The sequence below is a fragment of the Salmo salar genome, chromosome 19 (assembly GCF_965601325.2).
Source record: "Salmo salar chromosome 19, fSalSal1, whole genome shotgun sequence".
NCBI lineage: Eukaryota > Metazoa > Chordata > Actinopteri > Salmoniformes > Salmonidae > Salmo > Salmo salar.
Window position 1 is genome coordinate 52,023,926 of NC_138309.1, and position 27,589 is coordinate 52,051,514.

General features: G+C 45.9%; 1 protein-coding gene across 4 annotated transcripts in view; it reads right to left on the reverse strand.

Annotated features, from left to right (window-relative positions):
* The window catches only part of LOC106578950 (cGMP-dependent protein kinase 1), a 236,517-nt gene that overhangs the window by 14,522 nt on the left and 194,406 nt on the right, over nt 1-27,589 (reverse strand). For all 4 annotated transcript variants that reach the window (XM_045702415.2, XM_045702414.2, XM_045702412.2 and 1 more), the window contains exon 9: nt 16,459-16,533. In XM_045702415.2, the coding sequence (XP_045558371.1) occupies nt 16,459-16,533 (75 nt within the window). The remainder of the gene's footprint in view (nt 1-16,458; nt 16,534-27,589) is intronic.

Below are 27,589 nucleotides of genomic sequence, written 5' to 3' on the forward strand. Positions count from 1 at the left end.
CCTGTACTAAGGATCACTGACCACTAGAGGGGGTACTTGCATCATTTTCAAATGATATAAAGTGGTATTGAAAGAGCTTCACTATGCAAATTCATTGTACCCATCATAGTGAGTCATGTCTCTATGTTATGCAGAAGAAGGCATGGGAATAATACACTAGGGACTGCAGTACACCAACATAAAATACTTACAGCCAAATGAAATGCTATCTGAGACACACACACCAGGCCCCCGGACAATGGAGGACACTGCTGCATATATAGCTAGGGACAGATGATCTCCTCATGACTCTAGGGACAGATGAACTCCTCATGACTCTAGGGACAGATGAACTCCTCATGGCTCTAGGGACAGATAACCTTCCTCATGACTCTAGGGACAGATTACCTCCTCATGGCTCTAGGGACAGATGCACTCCTCATGGCTCTAGGGACAGATGACCTCCTCATGACTCTAGGGACAGATGACCTCCTCATGACTCAGGGACAGATGAGCTCCTCATGACTCTAGGGACAGATGAACTCCTCATGACTCAGGGACAGATGACCTCCTTATGGCTCTAGGGACAGATGAACTCCTCATGACTCTAGGGACAGATGACCTCCTCATGACTCTAGGGACAGATGACCTCCTCATGACTCTAGGGACAGATGACCTCCTCATGGCTCTAGGGACAGATAACCTCCTCATGGCTCTAGGGACAGATGAACTCCTCATGACTCTAGGGACAGATGACCTCCTCATGACTCAGGGACAGATGACCTCCTTATGGCTCTAGGGACAGATGACCTCCTCATGACTCTAGGGACAGATGAACTCCTCATGGCTCTAGGGACAGATGAACTCCTCATGACTCTAGGGACAGATGACCTCCTCATGACTCTAGGGACAGATGACCTCCTCATGACTCAGGGACAGATGAGCTCCTCATGACTCTAGGGACAGATGAACTCCTCATGACTCAGGGACAGATGACCTCCTTATGGCTCTAGGGACAGATGAACTCCTCATGACTCTAGGGACAGATGACCTCCTCATGACTCTAGGGACAGATAAACTCCTCATGGCTCTAGGGACAGATAAACTCCTCATGACTCTAGGGACAGATGACCTCCTCATGACTCTAGGGACAGATGACCTCCTCATGACTCTAGGGACAGATGAACTCCTCATGGCTCTAGGGACAGATAACCTTCCTCATGACTCTAGGGACAGATGACCTCCTCATGACTCTAGGGACAGATGACCTCCTCATGACTCTAGGGACAGATGAACTCCTCATGACTCTAGGGACAGATGACCTCCTCATGACTCTAGGGACAGATGCCCTCTTCATGACTCTAGGGACAGATGCACTCCTCATGACTCTAGGGACAGATGACCTCCTCATGGCTCTAGGGACAGATGAACTCCTCATGGCTCTAGGGACAGATGAACTCCTCATGACTCTAGGGACAGATGGTCTCCTCATGACTCTAGGGACAGATGACATCCTCATGACTCTAGGGACAGATTAACTCCTCATGACTCTAGGGACAGATGACCTCCTCATGGCTCTAGGGACAGATGACCTCCTCATGGCTCTAGGGACAGATAACCTCCTCATGGCTCTAGGGACAGATGTCCTCATCATGACTCTAGGGACAGATGTCCTCATCATGGCTGTAGGCTAGGGACAGATGTCCTCATCATGGCTCTAGGGACAGATGTCCTCCTCATGGCTGTAGGCTAGGGGCAGATGTCCTCATCATGGCTCAAAGGACAGATAACCTTCCTCATGGCTCTAGGGACAGATAACCTTCCTCATGGCCCTGGGGACAGATAACCTTCCTCATGGCTCTAGGGACAGATAACCTTTCTCATGGCTCTAGGGACAGATAACCTTCCTCATGGCCCTGGGGACAGATAACCTTCCTCATGGCCCTGGGGACAGATAACCTTCCTCATGGCTCTAGGGACAGATAACCTTCCTCATGGCTCTAGGGACAGATAACCTTCCTCATGGCTCTAGGGACAGATAACCTTCCTCATGGCTCTAGGGACAGATAACCTTCCTCATGGCTCTAGGGACAGATGTCCTCCTCATGGCTCTAGGGACAGATGACCTCCTCATGGCTCTAGGGACAGATGACCTCCTCATGGCTCTAGGGACAGATGACCTCCTCATGACTCTAGGGACAGATGAACTCCTCATGACTCTAGGGACAGATGACCTCCTCATGGCTCTAGGGACAGATGACCTCCTCATGGCTCTAGGGACAGATGACCTCCTCATGACTCTAGGGACAGATAAACTCCTCATGACTCTAGGGACAGATTAACTCCTCATGACTCTAGGGACAGATGTACTCCTCATGACTCTAGGGACAGATGACCTCTTCATGACTCTAGGGACAGATGCACTCCTCATGACTCTAGGGACAGATGACCTCCTCATGGCTCTAGGGACAGATGAACTCCTCATGGCTCTATGGACAGATGAACTCCTCATGACTCTAGGGACAGATGCCCTCCTCATGGCTCTAGGGACAGATGAACTCCTCATGACTCTAGGGACAGATGACCTCCTCATGACTCTAGGGACAGATGACCTCCTCATGGCTCTAGGGACAGATTACCTCCTCATGGCTCTAGGGACAGATGACCTCCTCATGACTCTAGGGACAGATGACCTCCTCATGACTCTAGGGACAGATGACCTCCTCATGACTCTAGGGACAGATGACCTCCTCATGACTCTAGGGACAGATGACCTCTTCATGACTCTAGGGACAGATGCACTCCTCATGACTCTAGGGACAGATGACCTCCTCATGGCTCTAGGGACAGATAACTCCTCATGGCTCTAGGGACAGATGAACTCCTCATGACTCTAGGGACAGATGTACTCCTCATGACTCTAGGGACAGATGCCATCCTCATGGCTCTAGGGACAGATTAACTCCTCATGACTCTAGGGACAGATGACCTCCTCATGGCTCTAGGGACAGATGACCTCCTCATGACTCAGGGACAGATGAACTCCTCATGGCTCTAGGTACAGATGAACTCCTCATGACTCTAGGGACAGATTAACTCCTCATGGCTCTAGGGACAGATGAACTCCTCATGGCTCTAGGGAAGGATGAACTCCTCATGACTAGGGACAGATGCACTCCTCATGACTCTAGGGACAGATGACCTCCTCATGGCTCTAGGGACAGATGACCTCCTCATGACTCTAAAGACAGATGAACTCCTCATGACTCTAGGGACAGATGACCTCCTCATGGCTCTAGGGACAGATGAACTCCTCATGACTCTAAAGACAGATGAACTCCTCATGACTCTAGGGACAGATGACCTCCTCATGGCTCTAGGGACAGATGACCTCCTCATGACTCTAGGGACAGATGAACTCCTCATGACTCTAGGGACAGATGAAATCCTCATGGCTCTAGGGACAGATGACCTCCTCATGACTCTAGGGACAGATGTCCTCATCATGACTCTAGGGACAGATGTCCTCATCATGGCTGTAGGCTAGGGACAGATGTCCTCATCATGGCTCTAGGGACAGATGTCCTCCTCATGGCTGTAGGCTAGGGGCAGATGTCCTCATCATGGCTCTAAGGACAGATAACCTTCCTCATGGCTCTAGGGACAGATAACCTTCCTCATGGCCCTGGGGACAGATAACCTTCCTCATGGCTCTAGGGACAGATAACCTTTCTCATGGCCCTGGGGACAGATAACCTTCCTCATGACTCTAGGGACAGATGAACTCCTCATGACTCAGGGACAGATGACCTCCTTATGGCTCTAGGGACAGATGAATCTCCTCATGACTCTAGGGACAGATGACCTCCTCATGACTCTAGGGACAGATAAACTCCTCATGGCTCTAGGGACAGATGACCTCCTCATGACTCTAGGGACAGATGACCTCCTCATGACTCTAGGGACAGATGACCTCCTCATGACTCTAGGGACAGATGACCTCCTCATGACTCTAGGGACAGATGAACTCCTCATGGCTCTAGGGACAGATAACCTTCCTCATGACTCTAGGGACAGATGACCTCCTCATGACTCTAGGGACAGATGACCTCCTCATGGCTCTAGGGACAGATAACCTCCTCATGGCTCTAGGGACAGATGAACTCCTCATGACTCTAGGGACAGATGACCTCCTCATGACTCAGGGACAGATGAACTCCTTATGGCTCTAGGGACAGATGACCTCCTCATGACTCTAGGGACAGATGAACTCCTCATGACTCTAGGGACAGATAAACTCCTCATGGCTCTAGGGACAGATGACCTCCTCATGACTCTAGGGACAGATGACCTCCTCATGACTCTAGGGACAGATGACCTCCTCATGACTCAGGGACAGATGAGCTCCTCATGACTCTAGGGACAGATGAACTCCTCATGACTCAGGGACAGATGACCTCCTTATGGCTCTAGGGACAGATGAACTCCTCATGACTCTAGGGACAGATGACCTCCTCATGACTCTAGGGACAGATAAACTCCTCATGGCTCTAGGGACAGATGACCTCCTCATGACTCTAGGGACAGATGACCTCCTCATGACTCTAGGGACAGATGACCTCCTCATGACTCTAGGGACAGATGAACTCCTCATGGCTCTAGGGACAGATAACCTTCCTCATGACTCTAGGGACAGATGACCTCCTCATGACTCTAGGGACAGATGACCTCCTCATGACTCTAGGGACAGAAGAACTCCTCATGACTCTAGGGACAGATTAACTCCTCATGACTCTAGGGACAGATTAACTCCTCATGACTCTAGGGACAGATGTACTCCTCATGACTCTAGGGACAGATGACCTCTTCATGACTCTAGGGACAGATGCACTCCTCATGACTCTAGGGACAGATGACCTCCTCATGGCTCTAGGGACAGATGAACTCCTCATGACTCTAGGGACAGATGACCTCCTCATGACTCTAGGGACAGATGAACTCCTCATGGCTCTAGGGACAGATAACCTTCCTCATGACTCTAGGGACAGATGACCTCCTCATGACTCTAGGGACAGATGACCTCCTCATGGCTCTAGGGACAGATAACCTCCTCATGGCTCTAGGGACAGATGAACTCCTCATGACTCTAGGGACAGATGACCTCCTCATGACTCAGGGACAGATGAACTCCTTATGGCTCTAGGGACAGATGACCTCCTCATGACTCTAGGGACAGATGAACTCCTCATGACTCTAGGGACAGATAAACTCCTCATGGCTCTAGGGACAGATGACCTCCTCATGACTCTAGGGACAGATGACCTCCTCATGACTCTAGGGACAGATGACCTCCTCATGACTCAGGGACAGATGAGCTCCTCATGACTCTAGGGACAGATGAACTCCTCATGACTCAGGGACAGATGACCTCCTTATGGCTCTAGGGACAGATGAACTCCTCATGACTCTAGGGACAGATGACCTCCTCATGACTCTAGGGACAGATAAACTCCTCATGGCTCTAGGGACAGATGACCTCCTCATGACTCTAGGGACAGATGACCTCCTCATGACTCTAGGGACAGATGACCTCCTCATGACTCTAGGGACAGATGAACTCCTCATGGCTCTAGGGACAGATAACCTTCCTCATGACTCTAGGGACAGATGACCTCCTCATGACTCTAGGGACAGATGACCTCCTCATGACTCTAGGGACAGAAGAACTCCTCATGACTCTAGGGACAGATTAACTCCTCATGACTCTAGGGACAGATTAACTCCTCATGACTCTAGGGACAGATGTACTCCTCATGACTCTAGGGACAGATGACCTCTTCATGACTCTAGGGACAGATGCACTCCTCATGACTCTAGGGACAGATGACCTCCTCATGGCTCTAGGGACAGATGAACTCCTCATGGCTCTAGGGACAGATGAACTCCTCATGGCTCTAGGGACAGATGCCCTCCTCATGACTCTAGGGACAGATGAACTCCTCATGACTCTAGGGACAGATGAACTCCTCATGACTCTAGGGACAGATGACCTCCTCATGGCTCTAGGGACAGATGACCTCCTCATGGCTCTAGGGACAGATGACCTCCTCATGACTCTAGGGACAGATGACCTCCTCATGACTCTAGGGACAGATAAACTCCTCATGACTCTAGGGACAGATGACCTCCTCATGACTCTAGGGACAGATGACCTCTTCATGACTCTAGGGACAGATGCACTCCTCATGACTCTAGGGACAGATGACCTCCTCATGGCTCTAGGGACAGATGAACTCCTCATGGCTCTAGGGACAGATGAACTCCTCATGACTCTAGGGACAGATGTACTCCTCATGACTCTAGGGACAGATGACATCCTCATGACTCTAGGGACAGATTAACTCCTCATGACTCTAGGGACAGATGACCTCCTCATGGCTCTAGGGACAGATGACCTCCTCATGGCTCTAGGGACAGATAAACTCCTCATGACTCTAGGGACAGATGACCTCCTCATGACTCAGGGACAGATGAACTCCTCATGGCTCTAGGTACAGATGAACTCCTCATGACTCTAGGGACAGATGCCCTCCTCATGACTCTAGGGACAGATGACCTCCTCATGACTCAGGGACAGATGAACTCCTCATGGCTCTAGGTACAGATGAACTCCTCATGACTCTAGGGACAGATGAACTCCTCATGGCTCTAGGGACAGATGAACTCCTCATGGCTCTAGGGAAGGATGAACTCCTCATGACTAGGGACAGATGCACTCCTCATGACTCTAGGGACAGATGACCTCCTCATGGCTCTAGGGACAGATGACCTCCTCATGACTCTAAAGACAGATGAACTCCTCATGACTCTAGGGACAGATGACCTCCTCATGGCTCTAGGGACAGATGAACTCCTCATGACTCTAAAGACAGATGAACTCCTCATGACTCTAGGGACAGATGACCTCCTCATGGCTCTAGGGACAGATGACCTCCTCATGACTCTAGGGACAGATGACCTCCTCATGACTCTAGGGACAGATGCCCTCTTCATGACTCTAGGGACAGATGCACTCCTCATGACTCTAGGGACAGATGAAATCCTCATGGCTCTAGGGACAGATGAACTCCTCATGACTCTAGGGACAGATGTCCTCATCATGACTCTAGGGACAGATGTCCTCATCATGGCTGTAGGCTAGGGACAGATGTCCTCATCATGGCTCTAGGGACAGATGTCCTCCTCATGGCTGTAGGCTAGGGGCAGATGTCCTCATCATGGCTCTAAGGACAGATAACCTTCCTCATGGCTCTAGGGACAGATAACCTTCCTCATGGCCCTGGGGACAGATAACCTTCCTCATGGCTCTAGGGACAGATAACCTTTCTCATGGCCCTGGGGACAGATAACCTTCCTCATGACTCTAGGGACAGATGAACTCCTCATGACTCAGGGACAGATGACCTCCTTATGGCTCTAGGGACAGATGAATCTCCTCATGACTCTAGGGACAGATGACCTCCTCATGACTCTAGGGACAGATAAACTCCTCATGGCTCTAGGGACAGATGACCTCCTCATGACTCTAGGGACAGATGACCTCCTCATGACTCTAGGGACAGATGACCTCCTCATGACTCTAGGGACAGATGACCTCCTCATGACTCTAGGGACAGATGAACTCCTCATGGCTCTAGGGACAGATAACCTTCCTCATGACTCTAGGGACAGATGACCTCCTCATGGCTCTAGGGACAGATGAACTCCTCATGGCTCTAGGGACAGATGAACTCCTCATGGCTCTAGGGACAGATGCCCTCCTCATGACTCTAGGGACAGATGAACTCCTCATGACTCTAGGGACAGATGAACTCCTCATGACTCTAGGGACAGATGACCTCCTCATGGCTCTAGGGACAGATGACCTCCTCATGGCTCTAGGGACAGATGACCTCCTCATGACTCTAGGGACAGATTAACTCCTCATGACTCTAGGGACAGATTAACTCCTCATGACTCTAGGGACAGATGTACTCCTCATGACTCTAGGGACAGATGACCTCTTCATGACTCTAGGGACAGATGCACTCCTCATGACTCTAGGGACAGATGACCTCCTCATGGCTCTAGGGACAGATGAACTCCTCATGGCTCTAGGGACAGATGAACTCCTCATGGCTCTAGGGACAGATGCCCTCCTCATGACTCTAGGGACAGATGAACTCCTCATGACTCTAGGGACAGATGAACTCCTCATGACTCTAGGGACAGATGACCTCCTCATGGCTCTAGGGACAGATGACCTCCTCATGGCTCTAGGGACAGATGACCTCCTCATGACTCTAGGGACAGATGAACTCCTCATGACTCTAGGGACAGATAAACTCCTCATGACTCTAGGGACAGATGACCTCCTCATGACTCTAGGGACAGATGACCTCTTCATGACTCTAGGGACAGATGCACTCCTCATGACTCTAGGGACAGATGACCTCCTCATGGCTCTAGGGACAGATGAACTCCTCATGGCTCTAGGGACAGATGAACTCCTCATGACTCTAGGGACAGATGTACTCCTCATGACTCTAGGGACAGATGACATCCTCATGACTCTAGGGACAGATTAACTCCTCATGACTCTAGGGACAGATGACCTCCTCATGGCTCTAGGGACAGATGACCTCCTCATGGCTCTAGGGACAGATAAACTCCTCATGACTCTAGGGACAGATGACCTCCTCATGACTCAGGGACAGATGAACTCCTCATGGCTCTAGGTACAGATGAACTCCTCATGACTCTAGGGACAGATGACCTCCTCATGACTCAGGGACAGATGACCTCCTCATGACTCAGGGACAGATGAACTCCTCATGGCTCTAGGTACAGATGAACTCCTCATGACTCTAGGGACAGATGAACTCCTCATGGCTCTAGGGACAGATGAACTCCTCATGGCTCTAGGGAAGGATGAACTCCTCATGACTAGGGACAGATGCACTCCTCATGACTCTAGGGACAGATGACCTCCTCATGGCTCTAGGGACAGATGACCTCCTCATGACTCTAAAGACAGATGAACTCCTCATGACTCTAGGGACAGATGACCTCCTCATGGCTCTAGGGACAGATGAACTCCTCATGACTCTAAAGACAGATGAACTCCTCATGACTCTAGGGACAGATGACCTCCTCATGGCTCTAGGGACAGATGACCTCCTCATGACTCTAGGGACAGATGAACTCCTCATGACTCTAGGGACAGATGCCCTCTTCATGACTCTAGGGACAGATGCACTCCTCATGACTCTAGGGACAGATGAAATCCTCATGGCTCTAGGGACAGATGAACTCCTCATGACTCTAGGGACAGATGTCCTCATCATGACTCTAGGGACAGATGTCCTCATCATGGCTGTAGGCTAGGGACAGATGTCCTCATCATGGCTCTAGGGACAGATGTCCTCCTCATGGCTGTAGGCTAGGGGCAGATGTCCTCATCATGGCTCTAAGGACAGATAACCTTCCTCATGGCTCTAGGGACAGATAACCTTCCTCATGGCCCTGGGGACAGATAACCTTCCTCATGGCTCTAGGGACAGATAACCTTTCTCATGGCCCTGGGGACAGATAACCTTCCTCATGACTCTAGGGACAGATGAACTCCTCATGACTCAGGGACAGATGACCTCCTTATGGCTCTAGGGACACATGAATCTCCTCATGACTCTAGGGACAGATGACCTCCTCATGACTCTAGGGACAGATAAACTCCTCATGGCTCTAGGGACAGATGACCTCCTCATGACTCTAGGGACAGATGACCTCCTCATGACTCTAGGGACAGATGACCTCCTCATGACTCTAGGGACAGATGACCTCCTCATGACTCTAGGGACAGATGACCTCCTCATGACTCTAGGGACAGATGAACTCCTCATGGCTCTAGGGACAGATAACCTTCCTCATGACTCTAGGGACAGATGACCTCCTCATGACTCTAGGGACAGATGACCTCCTCATGGCTCTAGGGACAGATAACCTCCTCATGGCTCTAGGGACAGATGAACTCCTCATGACTCTAGGGACAGATGACCTCCTCATGACTCAGGGACAGATGAACTCCTTATGGCTCTAGGGACAGATGACCTCCTCATGACTCTAGGGACAGATGAACTCCTCATGACTCTAGGGACAGATAAACTCCTCATGGCTCTAGGGACAGATGACCTCCTCATGACTCTAGGGACAGATGACCTCCTCATGACTCTAGGGACAGATGACCTCCTCATGACTCAGGGACAGATGAGCTCCTCATGACTCTAGGGACAGATGAACTCCTCATGACTCAGGGACAGATGACCTCCTTATGGCTCTAGGGACAGATGAACTCCTCATGACTCTAGGGACAGATGACCTCCTCATGACTCTAGGGACAGATAAACTCCTCATGGCTCTAGGGACAGATGACCTCCTCATGACTCTAGGGACAGATGACCTCCTCATGACTCTAGGGACAGATGACCTCCTCATGACTCTAGGGACAGATGAACTCCTCATGGCTCTAGGGACAGATAACCTTCCTCATGACTCTAGGGACAGATGACCTCCTCATGACTCTAGGGACAGATGACCTCCTCATGGCTCTAGGGACAGATAACCTCCTCATGGCTCTAGGGACAGTTGACCTCCTCATGACTCTAGGGACAGATGACCTCCTCATGGCTCTAGGGACAGATGACCTCCTCATGACTCTAGGGACAGATGACCTCCTCATGACTCTAGGGACAGATGACCTCCTCATGGCTCTAGGGACAGATGAACTCCTCATGACTCTAGGGACAGATGCCCTCCTTATGGCTCTAGGGACAGATGAACTCCTGATGACTCTAGGGACAGATGAACTCCTCATGACTCTAGGGACAGATGAACTCCTCATGACTCTAGGGACAGATGACCTCCTCATGGCTCTAGGGACAGATGACCTCCTCATGGCTCTAGGGACAGATGACCTCCTCATGACTCTAGGGACAGAAGAACTCCTCATGACTCTAGGGACAGATTAACTCCTCATGACTCTAGGGACAGATTAACTCCTCATGACTCTAGGGACAGATGTACTCCTCATGACTCTAGGGACAGATGACCTCTTCATGACTCTAGGGACAGATGCACTCCTCATGACTCTAGGGACAGATGACCTCCTCATGGCTCTAGGGACAGATGACCTCCTCATGACTCTAGGGACAGATGCCCTCCTTATGGCTCTAGGGACAGATGAACTCCTCATGACTCTAGGGACAGATGAACTCCTCATGACTCTAGGGACAGATGACCTCCTCATGGCTCTAGGGACAGATGACCTCCTCATGGCTCTAGGGACAGATGACCTCCTCATGACTCTAGGGACAGAAGAACTCCTCATGACTCTAGGGACAGATTAACTCCTCATGACTCTAGGGACAGATTAACTCCTCATGACTCTAGGGACAGATGTACTCCTCATGACTCTAGGGACAGATGACCTCTTCATGACTCTAGGGACAGATGCACTCCTCATGACTCTAGGGACAGATGACCTCCTCATGGCTCTAGGGACAGATGAACTCCTCATGGCTCTAGGGACAGATGAACTCCTCATGGCTCTAGGGACAGATGCCCTCCTCATGACTCTAGGGACAGATGAACTCCTCATGACTCTAGGGACAGATGAACTCCTCATGACTCTAGGGACAGATGACCTCCTCATGGCTCTAGGGACAGATGACCTCCTCATGGCTCTAGGGACAGATGACCTCCTCATGACTCTAGGGACAGATGAACTCCTCATGACTCTAGGGACAGATAAACTCCTCATGACTCTAGGGACAGATGTCCTCCTCATGACTCTAGGGACAGATGACCTCTTCATGACTCTAGGGACAGATGCACTCCTCATGACTCTAGGGAGAGATGACCTCCTCATGGCTCTAGGGACAGATGAACTCCTCATGGCTCTAGGGACAGATGAACTCCTCATGACTCTAGGGACAGATGTACTCCTCATGACTCTAGGGACAGATGACATCCTCATGACTCTAGGGACAGATTAACTCCTCATGACTCTAGGGACAGATGACCTCCTCATGGCTCTAGGGACAGATGACCTCCTCATGGCTCTAGGGACAGATAAACTCCTCATGACTCTAGGGACAGATGACCTCCTCATGACTCAGGGACAGATGAACTCCTCATGGCTCTAGGTACAGATGAACTCCTCATGACTCTAGGGACAGATGACCTCCTCATGGCTCTAGGGACAGACGAACTCCTCATGGCTCTAGGGACAGATAAACTCCTCATGACTAGGGACAGATGCACTCCTCATGACTCTAGGGACAGATGACCTCCTCATGGCTCTAGGGACAGATGAACTCCTCATGACTCTAGGGACAGATGAACTCCTCAAGGCTCTAGGGACAGATGACCTCCTCATGGCTCTAGGGACAGATGACCTCCTCCTCATGGCTCTAGGGACAGATGAACTCCTCATGACTCTAGGGACAGATGAACTCCTCATGACTCTAGGGACAGATGAGTTCCTCATGACTCTAGGGACAGATGAACTCCTCATGACTCTAGGGACAGATGCCCTCTTCATGACTCTAGGGACAGATGCACTCCTCATGACTCTAGGGACAGATGAAATCCTCATGGCTCTTGGGACAGATGTCCTCATCATGACTCTAGGGACAGATGTCCTCATCATGACTCTAGGGACAGATGTCCTCATCATGGCTGTAGGCTAGGGACAGATGTCCTCATCATGGCTCTAGGGACAGATGTCCTCCTCATGGCTGTAGGCTAGGGGCAGATGTCCTCATCATGGCTCAAAGGACAGATAACCTTCCTCATGGCTCTAGGGACAGATAACCTTCCTCATGGCCCTGGGGACAGATAAACTTCCTCATGGCTCTAGGGACAGATAACCTTTCTCATGGCTCTAGGGACAGATAACCTTCCTCATGGCCCTGGGGACAGATAACCTTCCTCATGGCCCTGGGGACAGATAACCTTCCTCATGGCTCTAGGGACAGATAACCTTCCTCATGGCTCTAGGGACAGATAACCTTCCTCATGGCTCTAGGGACAGATAACCTTCCTCATGGCTCTAGGGACAGATAACCTTCCTCATGGCTCTAGGGACAGATGTCCTCCTCATGGCTCTAGGGACAGATGACCTCCTCATGGCTCTAGGGACAGATAACCTCCTCATGGCTCTAGGGACAGATGAACTCCTCATGACTCTAGGGACAGATGAACTCCTCATGACTCTAGGGACAGATGACCTCCTCATGGCTCTAGGGACAGATGACCTCCTCATGGCTCTAGGGACAGATGACCTCCTCATGACTCTAGGGACAGATGAACTCCTCATGACTCTAGGGACAGATGTACTCCTCATGACTCTAGGGACAGATGTACTCCTCATGACTCTAGGGACAGATGACCTCTTCATGACTCTAGGGACAGATGCACTCCTCATGACTCTAGGGACAGATGACCTCCTCATGGCTCTAGGGACAGATGAACTCCTCATGGCTCTATGGACAGATGAACTCCTCATGACTCTAGGGACAGATGCCCTCCTCATGGCTCTAGGGACAGATGAACTCCTCATGACTCTAGGGACAGATGACCTCCTCATGACTCTAGGGACAGATGACCTCCTCATGGCTCTAGGGACAGATTACCTCCTCATGGCTCTAGGGACAGATGACCTCCTCATGACTCTAGGGACAGATGAACTCCTCATGACTCTAGGGACAGATGAACTCCTCATGACTCTAGGGACATATGACCTCCTCATGACTCTAGGGACAGATGACCTCTTCATGACTCTAGGGACAGATGCACTCCTCATGACTCTAGGGACAGATGACCTCCTCATGGCTCTAGGGACAGATAACTCCTCATGGCTCTAGGGACAGATGAACTCCTCATGACTCTAGGGACAGATGTACTCCTCATGACTCTAGGGACAGATGACATCCTCATGGCTCTAGGGACAGATTAACTCCTCATGACTCTAGGGACAGATGACCTCCTCATGGCTCTAGGGACAGATGACCTCCTCATGGCTCTAGGGACAGATAAACTCCTCATGACTCTAGGGACAGATGACCTCCTCATGACTCAGGGACAGATGAACTCCTCATGGCTCTAGGTAGAGATGAACTCCTCATGACTCTAGGGACAGATGAACTCCTCATGGCTCTAGGGACAGATGAACTCCTCATGGCTCTAGGGACAGATGAACTCCTCATGACTAGGGACAGATGCACTCCTCATGACTCTAGGGACAGATGACCTCCTCATGGCTCTAGGGACAGATGAACTCCTCATGACTCTAAAGACAGATGACCTCCTCATGACTCTAGGGACAGATGACCTCCTCATGGCTCTAGGGACAGATGAACTCCTCATGACTCTAAAGACAGATGAACTCCTCATGACTCTAGGGACAGATGACCTCCTCATGGCTCTAGGGACAGATGACCTCCTCATGACTCTAGGGACAGATGAACTCCTCATGACTCTAGGGACAGATGAATTCCTCATGACTCTAGGGACAGATGAACTCCTCATGACTCTAGGGACAGATGCCCTCTTCATGACTCTAGGGACAGATGCACTCCTCATGACTCTAGGGACAGATGAAATCCTCATGGCTCTAGGGACAGATGAACTCCTCATGACTCTAGGGACAGATGTCCTCATCATGACTCTAGGGACAGATGTCCTCATCATGGCTGTAGGCTAGGGACAGATGTCCTCATCATGGCTCTAGGGACAGATGTCCTCCTCATGGCTGTAGGCTAGGGGCAGATGTCCTCATCATGGCTCTAAGGACAGATAACCTTCCTCATGGCTCTAGGGACAGATAACCTTCCTCATGGCCCTGGGGACAGATAACCTTCCTCATGGCTCTAGGGACAGATAACCTTTCTCATGGCTCTAGGGACAGATAACCTTTCTCATGGCTCTAGGGACAGATAACCTTCCTCATGGCCTGGGGACAGATAACCTTCCTCATGGCTCTAGGGACAGATAACCTTCCTCATGGCTCTAGGGACAGATAACCTTCCTCATGGCTCTAGGGACAGATAACCTTCCTCATGGCTCTAGGGACAGATAACCTTCCTCATGGCTCTAGGGACAGATGTCCTCCTCATGGCTCTAGGGACAGATAACCTTCCTCATGGCTCTAGGGACAGATGTCCTCCTCATGGCTCTAGGGACAGATGTCCTCCTCATGGCTCTAGGGACAGATGTCCTCCTCATGGCTCTAGGGACAGATGTCCTCCTCATGGCTCTAGGGACAGATGTCCTCCTCATGGCTCTAGGGACAGATGTCCTCCCCATGGCTCTAGGGACAGATGTCCTCCTCATGGCTCTAGGGACAGATGTCCTCCCCATGGCTCTAGGGACAGATGTCCTCCTCATGGCTCTAGGGACAGATGTCCTCCCCATGGCTCTAGGGACCAGACGAGTCCGACTACTCTGTCACCATGATGTGTTATCTGGGCTGTACGTTTGTGAGTGAGCCCCCTCATGCAGACAGTAATTACCCACGTCAATGACAAACATGGAATTTAATTGCACGCCATTTAACATAGGAGTTGTCCAATACCTAAATATCTGCTTTGAGTTGATGAAAACAATGGTTAATATTATCTCAAAGAACATGCAGTTTGTTGCTTGACATACTTCAGCAGCAAAAACAGGAGAGCGGAATGTTTCCAAACTCTGTTATGATAACAATATGTTCCCGTTACACGGATCCATTTTCAAGAGCAGCATGTATCGTTAGCCTGCTTACTACCCAACTACAATATGTTCTGAGGTCAGCGAAATACAAACCCAATGTGTCTTCTCTAATTAAAATGACAAGCTGAAGACAAGACCACTATAACTGATTCACTATTAACAGTTGGATTCCTCATATTCCTCATTTCCCCACCAATCAGGAAATCAAGAAAGCATTCTAAACTCCAGAGCTCAATAATTGTAGCAGGGACTGGGGTAGGATTCATATGTAACTTAAGCCATTGGGCTGGATGAAGTTTCTCTTTATGGAAAGCCGGTGCAGCAGAGATAATTATATCCAGGAAGAGGTCAGAGGAACGGCAAGACAGATGAAACAAGACTAATTAACGCCATGCATCGACTACAACCTCATCTGGTTTTGTAATGGCTAGGGGAGTTTAGTGTTAATGAGGTGTGTGTTTGGGGCTGAAGGGTATTGTTGTAATGAGGTGTGCTTGAGTGGTGTTAGTTACATGTATATATATATACAGTATTTAGTGTATATGTATGTATGGGTGTATAAGGAAACGGGAATATGTGTGATGCTAATGATACCCTGTATGTAGACGATACACAATTTTGGACATCGGATGCATGTAGGGAACTGTATGTGAAGAGTGAGATACTTACTTGGCTTTGGCCCCTGCATCCTCATAGCCTTTGTTTGAGACATCCTCGAGGCCCCCGATCAAGTGCTTAAATGAACTGAAAGTGAACACAGAGTCACATTAATCATTGACTACCTAAAACATCTAGGTTACATTATGTTATGGTTGTATCCCAATGATCTCTCCTTAAACACCTAGGTTACATTATCTTATGGTTGCTGCCCAATGATCTCTCCTTAAACACCTAGGTTACATTATCTTATGGTTGTATCCCAATGATCTCTCCTAAAACACCTAGGTTACATTAACTTATGGTTGTATCCCAATGATCTCTCCTAAAACACCTAGGTTACATTATCTTATGGTTGTATCCCAATGATCTCTCCTAAAACACCTAGGTTACATTATGTTATGGTTGTATCCCAATGATCTCTCCTAAAACACCTAGGTTACATTATGTTATGGTTGTATCCCAATGATCTCTCCTAAAACACCTAGGTTACATTAACTTATGGTTGTATCCCAATGATCTCTCCTAAAACACCTAGGTTACATTATGTTATGGTTGTATCCCAATGATCTCTCCTAAAACACCTAGGTTACATTATGTTATGGTTGTATCCCAATGATCTCTCCTAAAACACCTAGGTTACATTATGTTATGGTTGTATCCCAATGATCTCTCCTAAAACACCTAGGTTACATTATGTTATGGTTGTATCCCAATGATCTCTCCTTAAACACCTAGGTTACATTATGTTATGGTTGTATCCCAATGATCTCTCCTTAAACACCTAGGTTACAATAACCTATTGCTATTGTTACAAATGTTCACTGAGTTCAGAATTATTCATACATGAGACACAGGAGGGCAGCAAATCACCACTAGCATCTGTCACAAAAATCTATCTCGGAAAAGAGCTTTGAGCAGAGTGAGCTAATTTGATGAATTTGAGACAATGTTTGAATAGCAGCAAACATAATTCCCTGTTTAATTTTGTGCTGGTTGAGCCACAGCATTGTAATTGAGCAAAGCAAAAGCGTGGTATCTCCCATTTTGGTTCCAAATGAATCACACTAAGTAGGTTTGCTGTAACGTTAAAAATAGGTTAAAAGATGGCTACTGCTACTGGGACAAAACTGTCTTTGAATAGTACTTTCCCTTCCCAAACAACTTCAGTGTTAATGTAACATCAATCTCAGAGTACTCACTCTATAGAATAGATTGTTATTATTATGAAACTATACATAGTCTATTTATGCTTTAGAGGATTGAATCATTTTGATTAAACCTCTCATAATAATGAGACGCATGGGAGGAGAGCAGACATGCTTGTCTCAGTTTGACGGAGGAAATGCTTTAGAACAATCAAAAGATCTGATTTTTCAAAAGCAATATAGTAGATTGAATTGAAGTTTTATATTCGTTCTTTTGGAAGTCAACAATATAATGTCTGCTGGCCCACACTTTGAACATTCAAAAGGCAATCCTAAGTTTTCTCTCACAGACAAGATATGATAGACGTTAGCTGTTCCAAAGGGTAAATATATTTATCAATGTTACTGTCAAGGTAAACAAGGATGACTGCTTGTCTGAAATGTAATTTATTTACCTGACAAGGTATGGTAAATCATAGTGTTTTTTTTTTAGATGCAATCTTCCATTGTTTCTTTGAGTTAGTATTTAAACCCTACACTTACTTACACTTTATCAGGGAGTTGGCAACTGTCAAAATGTCATAATATAATACATTTAAAGATGAAAGAAAAAATAAATGACTGACAGCTAAACCTTGAAATCCTATCTGAGGCCTCCTCTTATCTCAGAGTAGTAGACAAATATCTGCATATTAAAATAACCAGATTATGATGACTAGTCATTATTTCCCTTAAAATGCTTCATCTTTCCCTTTTAGGGTGAGCAGGTTTTTATCATTAAGTGTCCTTCTGTGCTGTTTTTAGCCATCTGTTTCCGAAGCGCCTGAAACCATCTGAGGGGCGAAGAGGGGTCTGATTACCACACAGCATTTCAGTGAGAAGAGGCAGGTTGGAAGACCGGACATTTAAATGTGACACATCTGAGCCCTGTCTGAGGAGTGATGAATCTGGGGCTTTTTCCTCCCAGCAGGCAACAGTGCTGAAAAGCGTTTGTCTGGGCCATTGTGTGCTGAGAGGCGGTGAGGCGGCCTCATGTTCCAAAACAGAATACTCACTCTCCCATGTGCCCCCCATTTCCTGTCCACTGCCCTCCCTTTCTACCACCCAACTCATTACCTTCCCTTCCAGCTCCTACCAGTAATTCAACATTATATTGATGGTGAAATATCAACTCAGTGCTGGTAAATGTATCACCAGAGCATGACTTGGCATCCTTTGACTCTCCTAATAGTCATTCATCTGAACCCATGGTTATGAGGCCATGGCTATAATCACCACAGATATAGATAAATATACACAGTTATGTCTGAAGTTTATGAGTCTGCTCTCACAGGGGTTAGATTCAAGTGTCAGACCGTTAAGAATTTTGACAAGGATCTTTAAAAAAATAGTTTTGAGAAATAGTAATCACACAATCAACATTACTTAAGGTAAGTGTGAGAGAATATCTGATCTCGGATGAGGTTAGGCTACAACTGTCACATCTCCCTGACAGTTATGAACTCATTATGTGAAATGTATGTCTAGACTGTAGGAGTTTATTATCATTTCGTGACTTGGCCGCTGCAAAAAGATTCCGATATCATCCAGGAATACTGACCCATGATTGGCAATAAAGGGTATTTCAAGTGTGAACTGCTTTGCTCTAAATATAGACCTACAAGCTGACCCATTTAAAGTTGTATTCTTAGTGTGCCTCTTCTATAAAAGCCCATATACAAGCTGTCCACTCCCACTGGATAAGGTCGAGTTGCCATATAAATGTGATTGATATTAGTGATGCACAAGACTTAAGAAGTTCATAGCCCAGAGTAGGGCTTCCCAAACTCGGCTCCACTCAGCTTATCATTGCTATTTCTTCCTGACCACACTGTTCATCTCCCTGTCCGAGCGTATGTTTGGTACCAAGTCTACACCAAAATGGCACCCTATTCTCTATATAGTGCACTACTCCATGGACCCTGGTCAAAAGTAATGCACTATATAGGGATTTATTTTATTAGGATCCCCATTAGCCAACGCCAATGGCGATAGCAAGTCTAACTGGGGTCTGAAACATAACGAAGAAGACATTACAGACAAAAGACTTTTGACATACATTTAAAAACCTGAACATGTAGTGTGTGCATCTATCAGTTACACATACTGTACATTCCAGTACACCATCACAACAAGAAGGTCACATGGGGGAGAGGCGTTGTGCCGTGAGGTATTGCATTATTTGATTTTTTGAAGCAGGTTTGCTGTTCCCTAGTGCTATATGAGGTGGAAGGGAGTTCCATGCAATCATGGCTAGGGCTGTGGCAGTCATGACATTTTTTCAGCCGGTGATTGTCAAGCAAATAACTGCCGGTCTCACGGTAATTGACCGTTAATTTACATAAACACATTTAGCATCTCTTGGCTTCCACACATTGATGCAGACCTTTGGAACATCTACATTTTAAAAAGTCTAATAAATCCATGTAATACATGAATATATAGTCTACATCATCACAATAAATCCATTATTTATTTTATACAGGTCTAAAGAAACATGTAGTCTATTTCAGAAGAACAAAATAGCATACTCTGAGTTGTTCTTGTTAGGCTCTGATCTGGCTATGCAATATGGCAGACAAGATTTAGCAGACAAGATTTAGCAGACATGATTTGCTTAGAATTCCATGGCATTATTTTATATTATTTTACAGTTTGAAGAATACAATTGACCATAGTTTAATAAAATAGAACGGATATTTTCTCCAAACAATTTGAGAGATTGCGCACATCTGGCTATTCTGCGTTGAGCGGTTAACAAAGAAACAGGTACTCCTATATGCTTAAGTTATTTATGTAACTTTAGTTCTGATACAAATGTTGGGCTATATGTTTTGATTTTAATACATTCTAAGGCTGCATGATACGACTAATGATGATCTGAAGAAAGTTGCATGAAAGGCATGAGTTTTGCATTGTTTTTTTATATGCAGGCTGTACACACTTCATCAGTCTCTCATTCACAATTTGACAAGCAGTTGATAATGCCTTGAATTTCCCGGCTGCATCCCGTTTGTGTGGTCGTAATGCCCCCTAAAAGAATCCATGGCTTTTGCGCCCAATGTCTGTAATAATTATAATCCCCTTCTCCCGGCTGCGTGCCTAAGCACCTCTCACTCACATGCCTCTCCAACAGGTGATCAGGTCTTTTCTCACAGGCTACAAGTGAAGACAGACACATCAGGGATGCAACTGCATGAATCTGTATCCAATTCCGAGGCGCATATTGAATTGGAATACATGTCCACATTTACTTTTCATGGGCCAACAAGATGAGTAGGCCTAACGAACAGCAAAAGCACTAGCCTATGTCAATCTACTATCCCCCATGGTACGAAAGTTGACCTATTCTATTCTGTGCAATAAATAAATATTACAAACATAGTCTGGGACAGTTATGGGATGCGATAGATCCCAAATTAATACAACCACTAGCATTAAAAAAACTGTTTTAAGCAATGATCCTGACGCAACAAATGAGAATGTTTAACTTAAAATGTTAATAAACTTATTAACTTATTATTTCTTCACATTTTAAGCGCAGCAATGCGCACACGGCAGTAGGCTATAAGTGTGCATTTTCCATTAGCAGGAAAACACCATTCTCAAAAGTGACCGCAAATGCGATTATACATGTAATGCTTTTATTATAAAGGTGGATTTATATGGTGAAAATGTACTTGAAACACACATGCTGCATATGTATGCCAGTTAGGCTCTACACCCGTTGTAAAACGGATTAATGTGCTTCATTTAAAAAAGTTATTTGGCCACTTTAGTTGTGATACAAACCTTTTCAAAACATGTAGGTCTATGGGCAAGGCTACATGAGGTGTGCGTAAAAAAAGCATGCGCTATTTCTTGACATAAGCTGAGCATCATAGGATTATATTGTCACCCATCACAGTAATCTTGATTTAATCTTGTCTTTACATATACTAAATATTATATGTGTGAAATTCATTTTGAATTAGAATGGACTATTATCATGCACCTGTCTAAAAACAGGGGCAGCAGAAAGAAATACATGTAATCTTTGCACCTAAATAGCAAATGGAGGATGCTTTTCCCGTGGTTCATTTTCATGCCAGCCAGGTAGGCTATACTCCTGTTGTAAAGAAAAGCAATGTTCTTAATATTATGAAAGTTTAGGAAAAAATATAGTAGGCCTAGACTATAGAAATCTGAGGGGACCAACATGAGCTCCTGGGCTCTCATGAATTGTTTGATTAGATTTTTGATTACATTTGCATTGACAAGAGTGTGGAATTTGGAATTTGACTGCTGTCATGACTCGTGACCGCCGGTGTGGCGGTAATACGTTCACCGTAACAGCCCTAATCATGGCTCTGTGTAATGCTGTACGTTTCCTTAAATTTGTTCTCGACTTGAGGACTGTGAAAAAAACTCTGGTGGCATGTCTGGTGGGGAAAGTGTGTGTGTCAGTGCTGTGTTTAAGTTGATTATGCAAACAATTTGGAATTTCCAACACATTAATGTTTCTTATAAAAACAAGAAGTGATGCGGTCCGTCTTTCCTAAACTCTACAAGACTTGCTTTGTAGAGCGTGGTGTCAAAAAAGCAGAGGTTCTCTTTATCACGGACAGACCTCGCCGCATCTTTCCAACCATTTAATCAATATGTTTTGACTATGAAGGTTTACAATCTAAGGTAAAACTAAGTAATTTAGTCTCCTCAACATGTCCAACAGCCACACCATTAATTACCAGATTCAGCTGAGGTCTAGAACTTAGGGGATTTGTACCAAATACATTGCTCTTAGTTTTAGAGAGTACAGGACCAGTTTATTATTGGTCACCCATTGAAAAACTGACTGCAACTCTTTGTTTAGGGTTGCAGTGATTTCACTAGCTGTGGTTGCTGACGCTTATTGGGTGTTGAATCATCAGTATACATGGACACATAGGCTTGGTAAAAAAAAAAGTGACAGGTCATTGGTAAAGATATAAAAGAGTAGAGGGCTAAGAGAGCTGCCTTGCAGTACACCACACTTCACATGTTTAACATTAGAGAATTTCCATTAAAGAAAACACTGTGTTCTATTAGATAGATAGCTCTAAATCCATGATATGGCAAAGGTTGAAAAGCTACAAGACACGTTTTTTCAACAACAGGTTATGGTCAATAAAATCAAAGGCAGCACTGAAATCTAACAGTACAGGTACCACAATCTTGTTATTATCAATTTATTTCAACCAATCATCATTAATGTGTGTCAGTTGAGTGCCCTTCTCTATAAGCAATGCTATAAGCATTGTTAATTTGTTTACAGAGAAACAGCATTGTATTTGGTCAAGCACAATTTCTTCCAACAGTTTGCTAAGACCTGGCAGCAAGCTGATAGGTCAGCTGTTAGAACCAGTAAAGGCCGTTTTACCATTCTTGGGTAGCAGAATGACTTTGGCTTTCCTCCAGGCCTGAGGACAAAAACTTTCCTCTAGACTCATATTAAAGATATGACATATACTAGTGCCTATAGACTCAGCTACCCTCCTCATTAGCTTTCCATGTAAGTTGTCAACGCCAGGAGGTTTGTCATTATTGATTGATAACAATACTTTTCCACCTCTTCCACACTAATTTTACAAAATTAAAACTTACAATGCTTTTCTTTCATAATTTTTTTATGGTTTTATGCATGAATACGATGGCTAACTTTTCGTTGCTGGCATTTCCTGCCTAACTTTGCCCACTAATCATTCAAATAATTGGCAACGTCAAATGGTTCGGTGATGAATAAGCCATCTGATTGGATGAAATAAGGAGTTGAATTGGTCTTTCTGCCCATCATTTCATACCAAGTACTATTTCCATCGTTCTGTCCATCATTGATCTTGGCTTCATAATACAGTTCCTTCTTTTTTTGGAATAGGGTGTTATTTCAGACACACTCCAGGAATCCCACCACACCACAGCGATCACATCATTATGTGCATGACAACGGCATGACGACAGAGGGAGCACAGTGTGGCAGCCAGAACAAGCCCTCTCTAATGGCCTTGGCCATAAAGCTTTCAGCCGGCCAATGTGATAAAATTAATGGTGGCTTTCCTGCAGAGAGAAAGGTGAATGGTCCACTCTTTTCTCCAGTGTTGGTTTGCTGTGCTGGGATTGCCTTTTTTTTTTGCCTTGCCTCTGGCTCTGAGCTACACAGACCCAGACAGAGACACACAGAGGCCCAGACCACACACAGCGAGTGCTGATGGGTCTGTGAGGAGGTACAGGCTCAGTCTACCATGCTGTGCACAGCACTCCATCCCCAGTCCCACTGTTTTACAAAGCTGGGTGTCATTCAAAACAGGAACCTTTTCAGTCTCCTTTATATGATTTTTTAATTGTATAGTTGTAGCCACCTTTTCAATGTGGTGAAGGTATTTGTTCTGATTAGGAATAGATGGCATAGTATTGCTCAGTGATTAATTATCTGTAACCAATGATATGGATCAATAACAATCTTGCTAAAATATACTGATCCTATAGTCACCCTACTGTTAACCATTAATCATTATGATGAGGTAATGCACTGCAGTACATTGTTTTTTCATGGCAGTAAAGAGTTAATCAAAAAACCGCGCACAGGCTACTACCCTACAGGCTACTACCTACAGGCTACTACTCTTTGGGCTACTACTACTACCCTACAGGCTACTACCCTACAGGCTTCTACCCTACAGGCTACTACCTACAGGCTACTACCTACAGGCTACTACCCTAAAGGCTACTACCCTAAAGGCTACTGCTCTACAGGCTACTACTAAAAGCCTACAGGCTACTACCCTACAGGCTACTATCCTATAGGCTACTACCCTACAGGCTACTACTCTTTGGGCTACTACTACTACCCTACAGGCTACTACCCTAAAGGCTACTACCCTAAAGGCTACTGCTCTACAGGCTACTACCCTACAGGGTACTGCCCTAAAGGCTACTGCCCTACAGGCTACTGCCCTACAGGCTACTGCTCTACAGGCTACTGCCCTACAGGGTACTACTAATACCTTACAGGCTACTACCCTACAGGCTACTACCCTAAAGGCTACTGCTCTACAGGCTACTGCTCTACAGGCTACTGCTCTACAGGGTACTACTAATACCTTACAGGCTACTACCCTACAGGCTACTACCCTACAGGCTACTACTCTACAGGCTACTACCCTACAGGCTACTACCATACAAGGTAACACCTCTACAGGCTACTACCCTACAGGCTACTACTCTACAGGCTACTACCCTACAGGGTACTACTAATACCCTACAGGCTACTACTCTACAGGCTACTACCCTACAAGCTACTACCCTACAGGCTACTACTCTACAGGCTACTACCCTACAGGCTACTACTCTACAGGCTACTACTCTACAGGCTACTACCCTACAGAAAAACACTATCGTAAGATCCAAGATGGCAGCATGTCAAGTCGTTTGTCTGTGACTAGTAGATTTTAACTGACTAATAATCTATTCATTTATGGTGGAGCAAATCCACAACTTCCTTGCTGTGTAGTGCAAACAATTTTGTTTTTTTGGTGTAAAGATCGTGGGTCTCCCTCAACTCGGACACATATTTTTTCCGCTATTTAGACTTCTTGAAGTTTACCTAAGTAACCCTCTCTCTGGATGGCCTGGGTTCTATCCTCAGCTTTCCACCCAGCTGTCAGAGGCAGCTCAACAATCCTCAACCCGTTCTCTCAATCGACCCCCACACCCAATCTACTCACACGCACACACACTCATACATACACACAGTCCCTCCCTCCCCTTACCTTTCCTTGACCTGTATTTCTTACATCTCTCAGAGAAAATGACAATTTTCATGGTATTGCTTTGTGCACTGACTTTACTGAACTCTGGAGAAAATGAACATTGTCGCTGTGTGAGTACATCGGACAATGTGCTCTCCCGTCCATTAGACATTTTGTGTGCGGGAACTCGCTCTTTTCCACACAGTCCACTTGTCCAAGTGCCGATGCATTTGTGATTTTATTTATCCTTTATTTAACTAGACAAGTCAGTTAAGAACAAATTCTTATTTACAATGACGGCCTACCGGGGAACAGGTGGGTTAACTGCCTTGTTCAGGGGCAGAACGACAGAATTTGACCTTGTCAGCTCGGGGATTCACTACCAAAGTCTAATGGTTTTAAATGACTGTTTTGTATTGTCTGGAAACTCACTTGTAGAATTCGCTTGCAGTAGGTCTCTTAAAAAAGAGAAGCCGCGCAAGGTTATTAAACAGATGTGCCTACTTATTCTTCTTTTGTTGCTATTTTGTATTTGTTATCTAACCTTTCATTTAATATTGATATCATGGTAAAGTGCAACCTAAAACCCTGGCCCTGATGTGCAATGTCTCCAACCCCCCTCTGATTTTAATTCTAGATCTGGTTTTAGTAAGTAGCCTGTTGTCATAAATGGATGGGGTTAGGATTTGGGCTAAATCAACTGATGCTGATGTAACTGTGTTTCTGAAACCTGGCTCAGCAAGTCTGTTCTTGATAAGGATATTTGTTTAAATGGTTACAATTTGTATCGCACTGCTCGAGTTAAGAAAGGTGGGGGTGTGGCTATATATGTAAAGACTAAATTCCTTGTAAGTGTGGCAAAGTCTATAACTATTTATAAACAGTTGGAATTTCTTGCTTTGAATCTTGGGGTTTCAAAGGGTCTTTCTATAACTGTGATTGGCTGTTAGACCCCCCCTCTGCTCTCGGTGATGCATTTTCTTCTCTGATGAACCTCATGTCTAAACTTCTTTACAGTGAAATGATCTTGATTGGTGAACTCAACTAGTGTTGGTTAAAGCCGGTGTCTGATGATTTAAAAATGGTTTGTAATTCAATGAATCTTACCCAGTTGATTAACTCACCCACTCGCTCAAATCTCAAATGCCCAGAGAAATCTACCCTGATTGATTTTATATTGACAAATGTATCACATAAATATTCTGGTGTTTTTTTTTAAATGATTTAAGTGACCATTGTGCTGTTGTTGCTGTTAGAAATACTAAGGTTCCTAAGACAAACCCACGCCTTATTCATAAGAGAAATCTTAAGAGTTTTAATGAGCAGGCTTTCTTTCATGATTTGTTTTATTTTGACTGGAGCAAGATTGAGCTTATTCCTGATGTGGAAACTGGCTGGAAATTCTTTCATGATGGTTTTTTCCAAATAGTAAACAAACATGCCCCATTCAGCAGGTTCAGGGTTAAAGGGCGGGATAATCCATGGTTTTCTTCTGAGCTGTCTTGTATTATTCATAAACGTAATCTAGCCTGGGCTAAAGCAAGGAAATCATGTTCTGATGCTGATTGGCTTCTTTCTAGGCCGTTACGAAACAAGTGTTATTTTCTTCTCAGGAAGGCCGAGTCTGAATATTTTATGTCTGTTACCACTGATAACCTGAATGACCATAGAACGTTTTGGAAGGCTAATAAGTCTATGTCTGTTAACAGTAATGTTAATGAATTACCGTCATGCGTATTGAAGGACTCTGTTGCTGTATATGAAAACTGAAATGCTGAATTGTTTCAATGAGCACTTTGTATCATCTGGTAGGCTGTTTGAGTCAGTGTCCTTTGTCTCTGTACAGCCCTGTGTGAATGAACCAGTGACAGCTGGTCAAACTTTTAGCTTTTTGCCATTCTCAGTGCAGGAGGTACATAAAGCCCTGAAATCCTTAGATCAGAGAAAGCCTGCAGGTCCTGATCTTCTTGATCCCTGCTTTTTAAAACTGGCAGCTGATTTCATAGCTGAACCACTTACATATCTGTTCAATCTAACCCTGGAATGTAATGAAATTCCAAAGATCTGGAAATCAGCATTTGTCCTACCACTTTTAAAAGGGCACTTTGAAAAGGGGGAGATCCAACTTTTTTAAACAATTATAGGCCAATCTCAAAGCTGTCACCCCTGGGGAAAATACTTGAAACCCTTCTT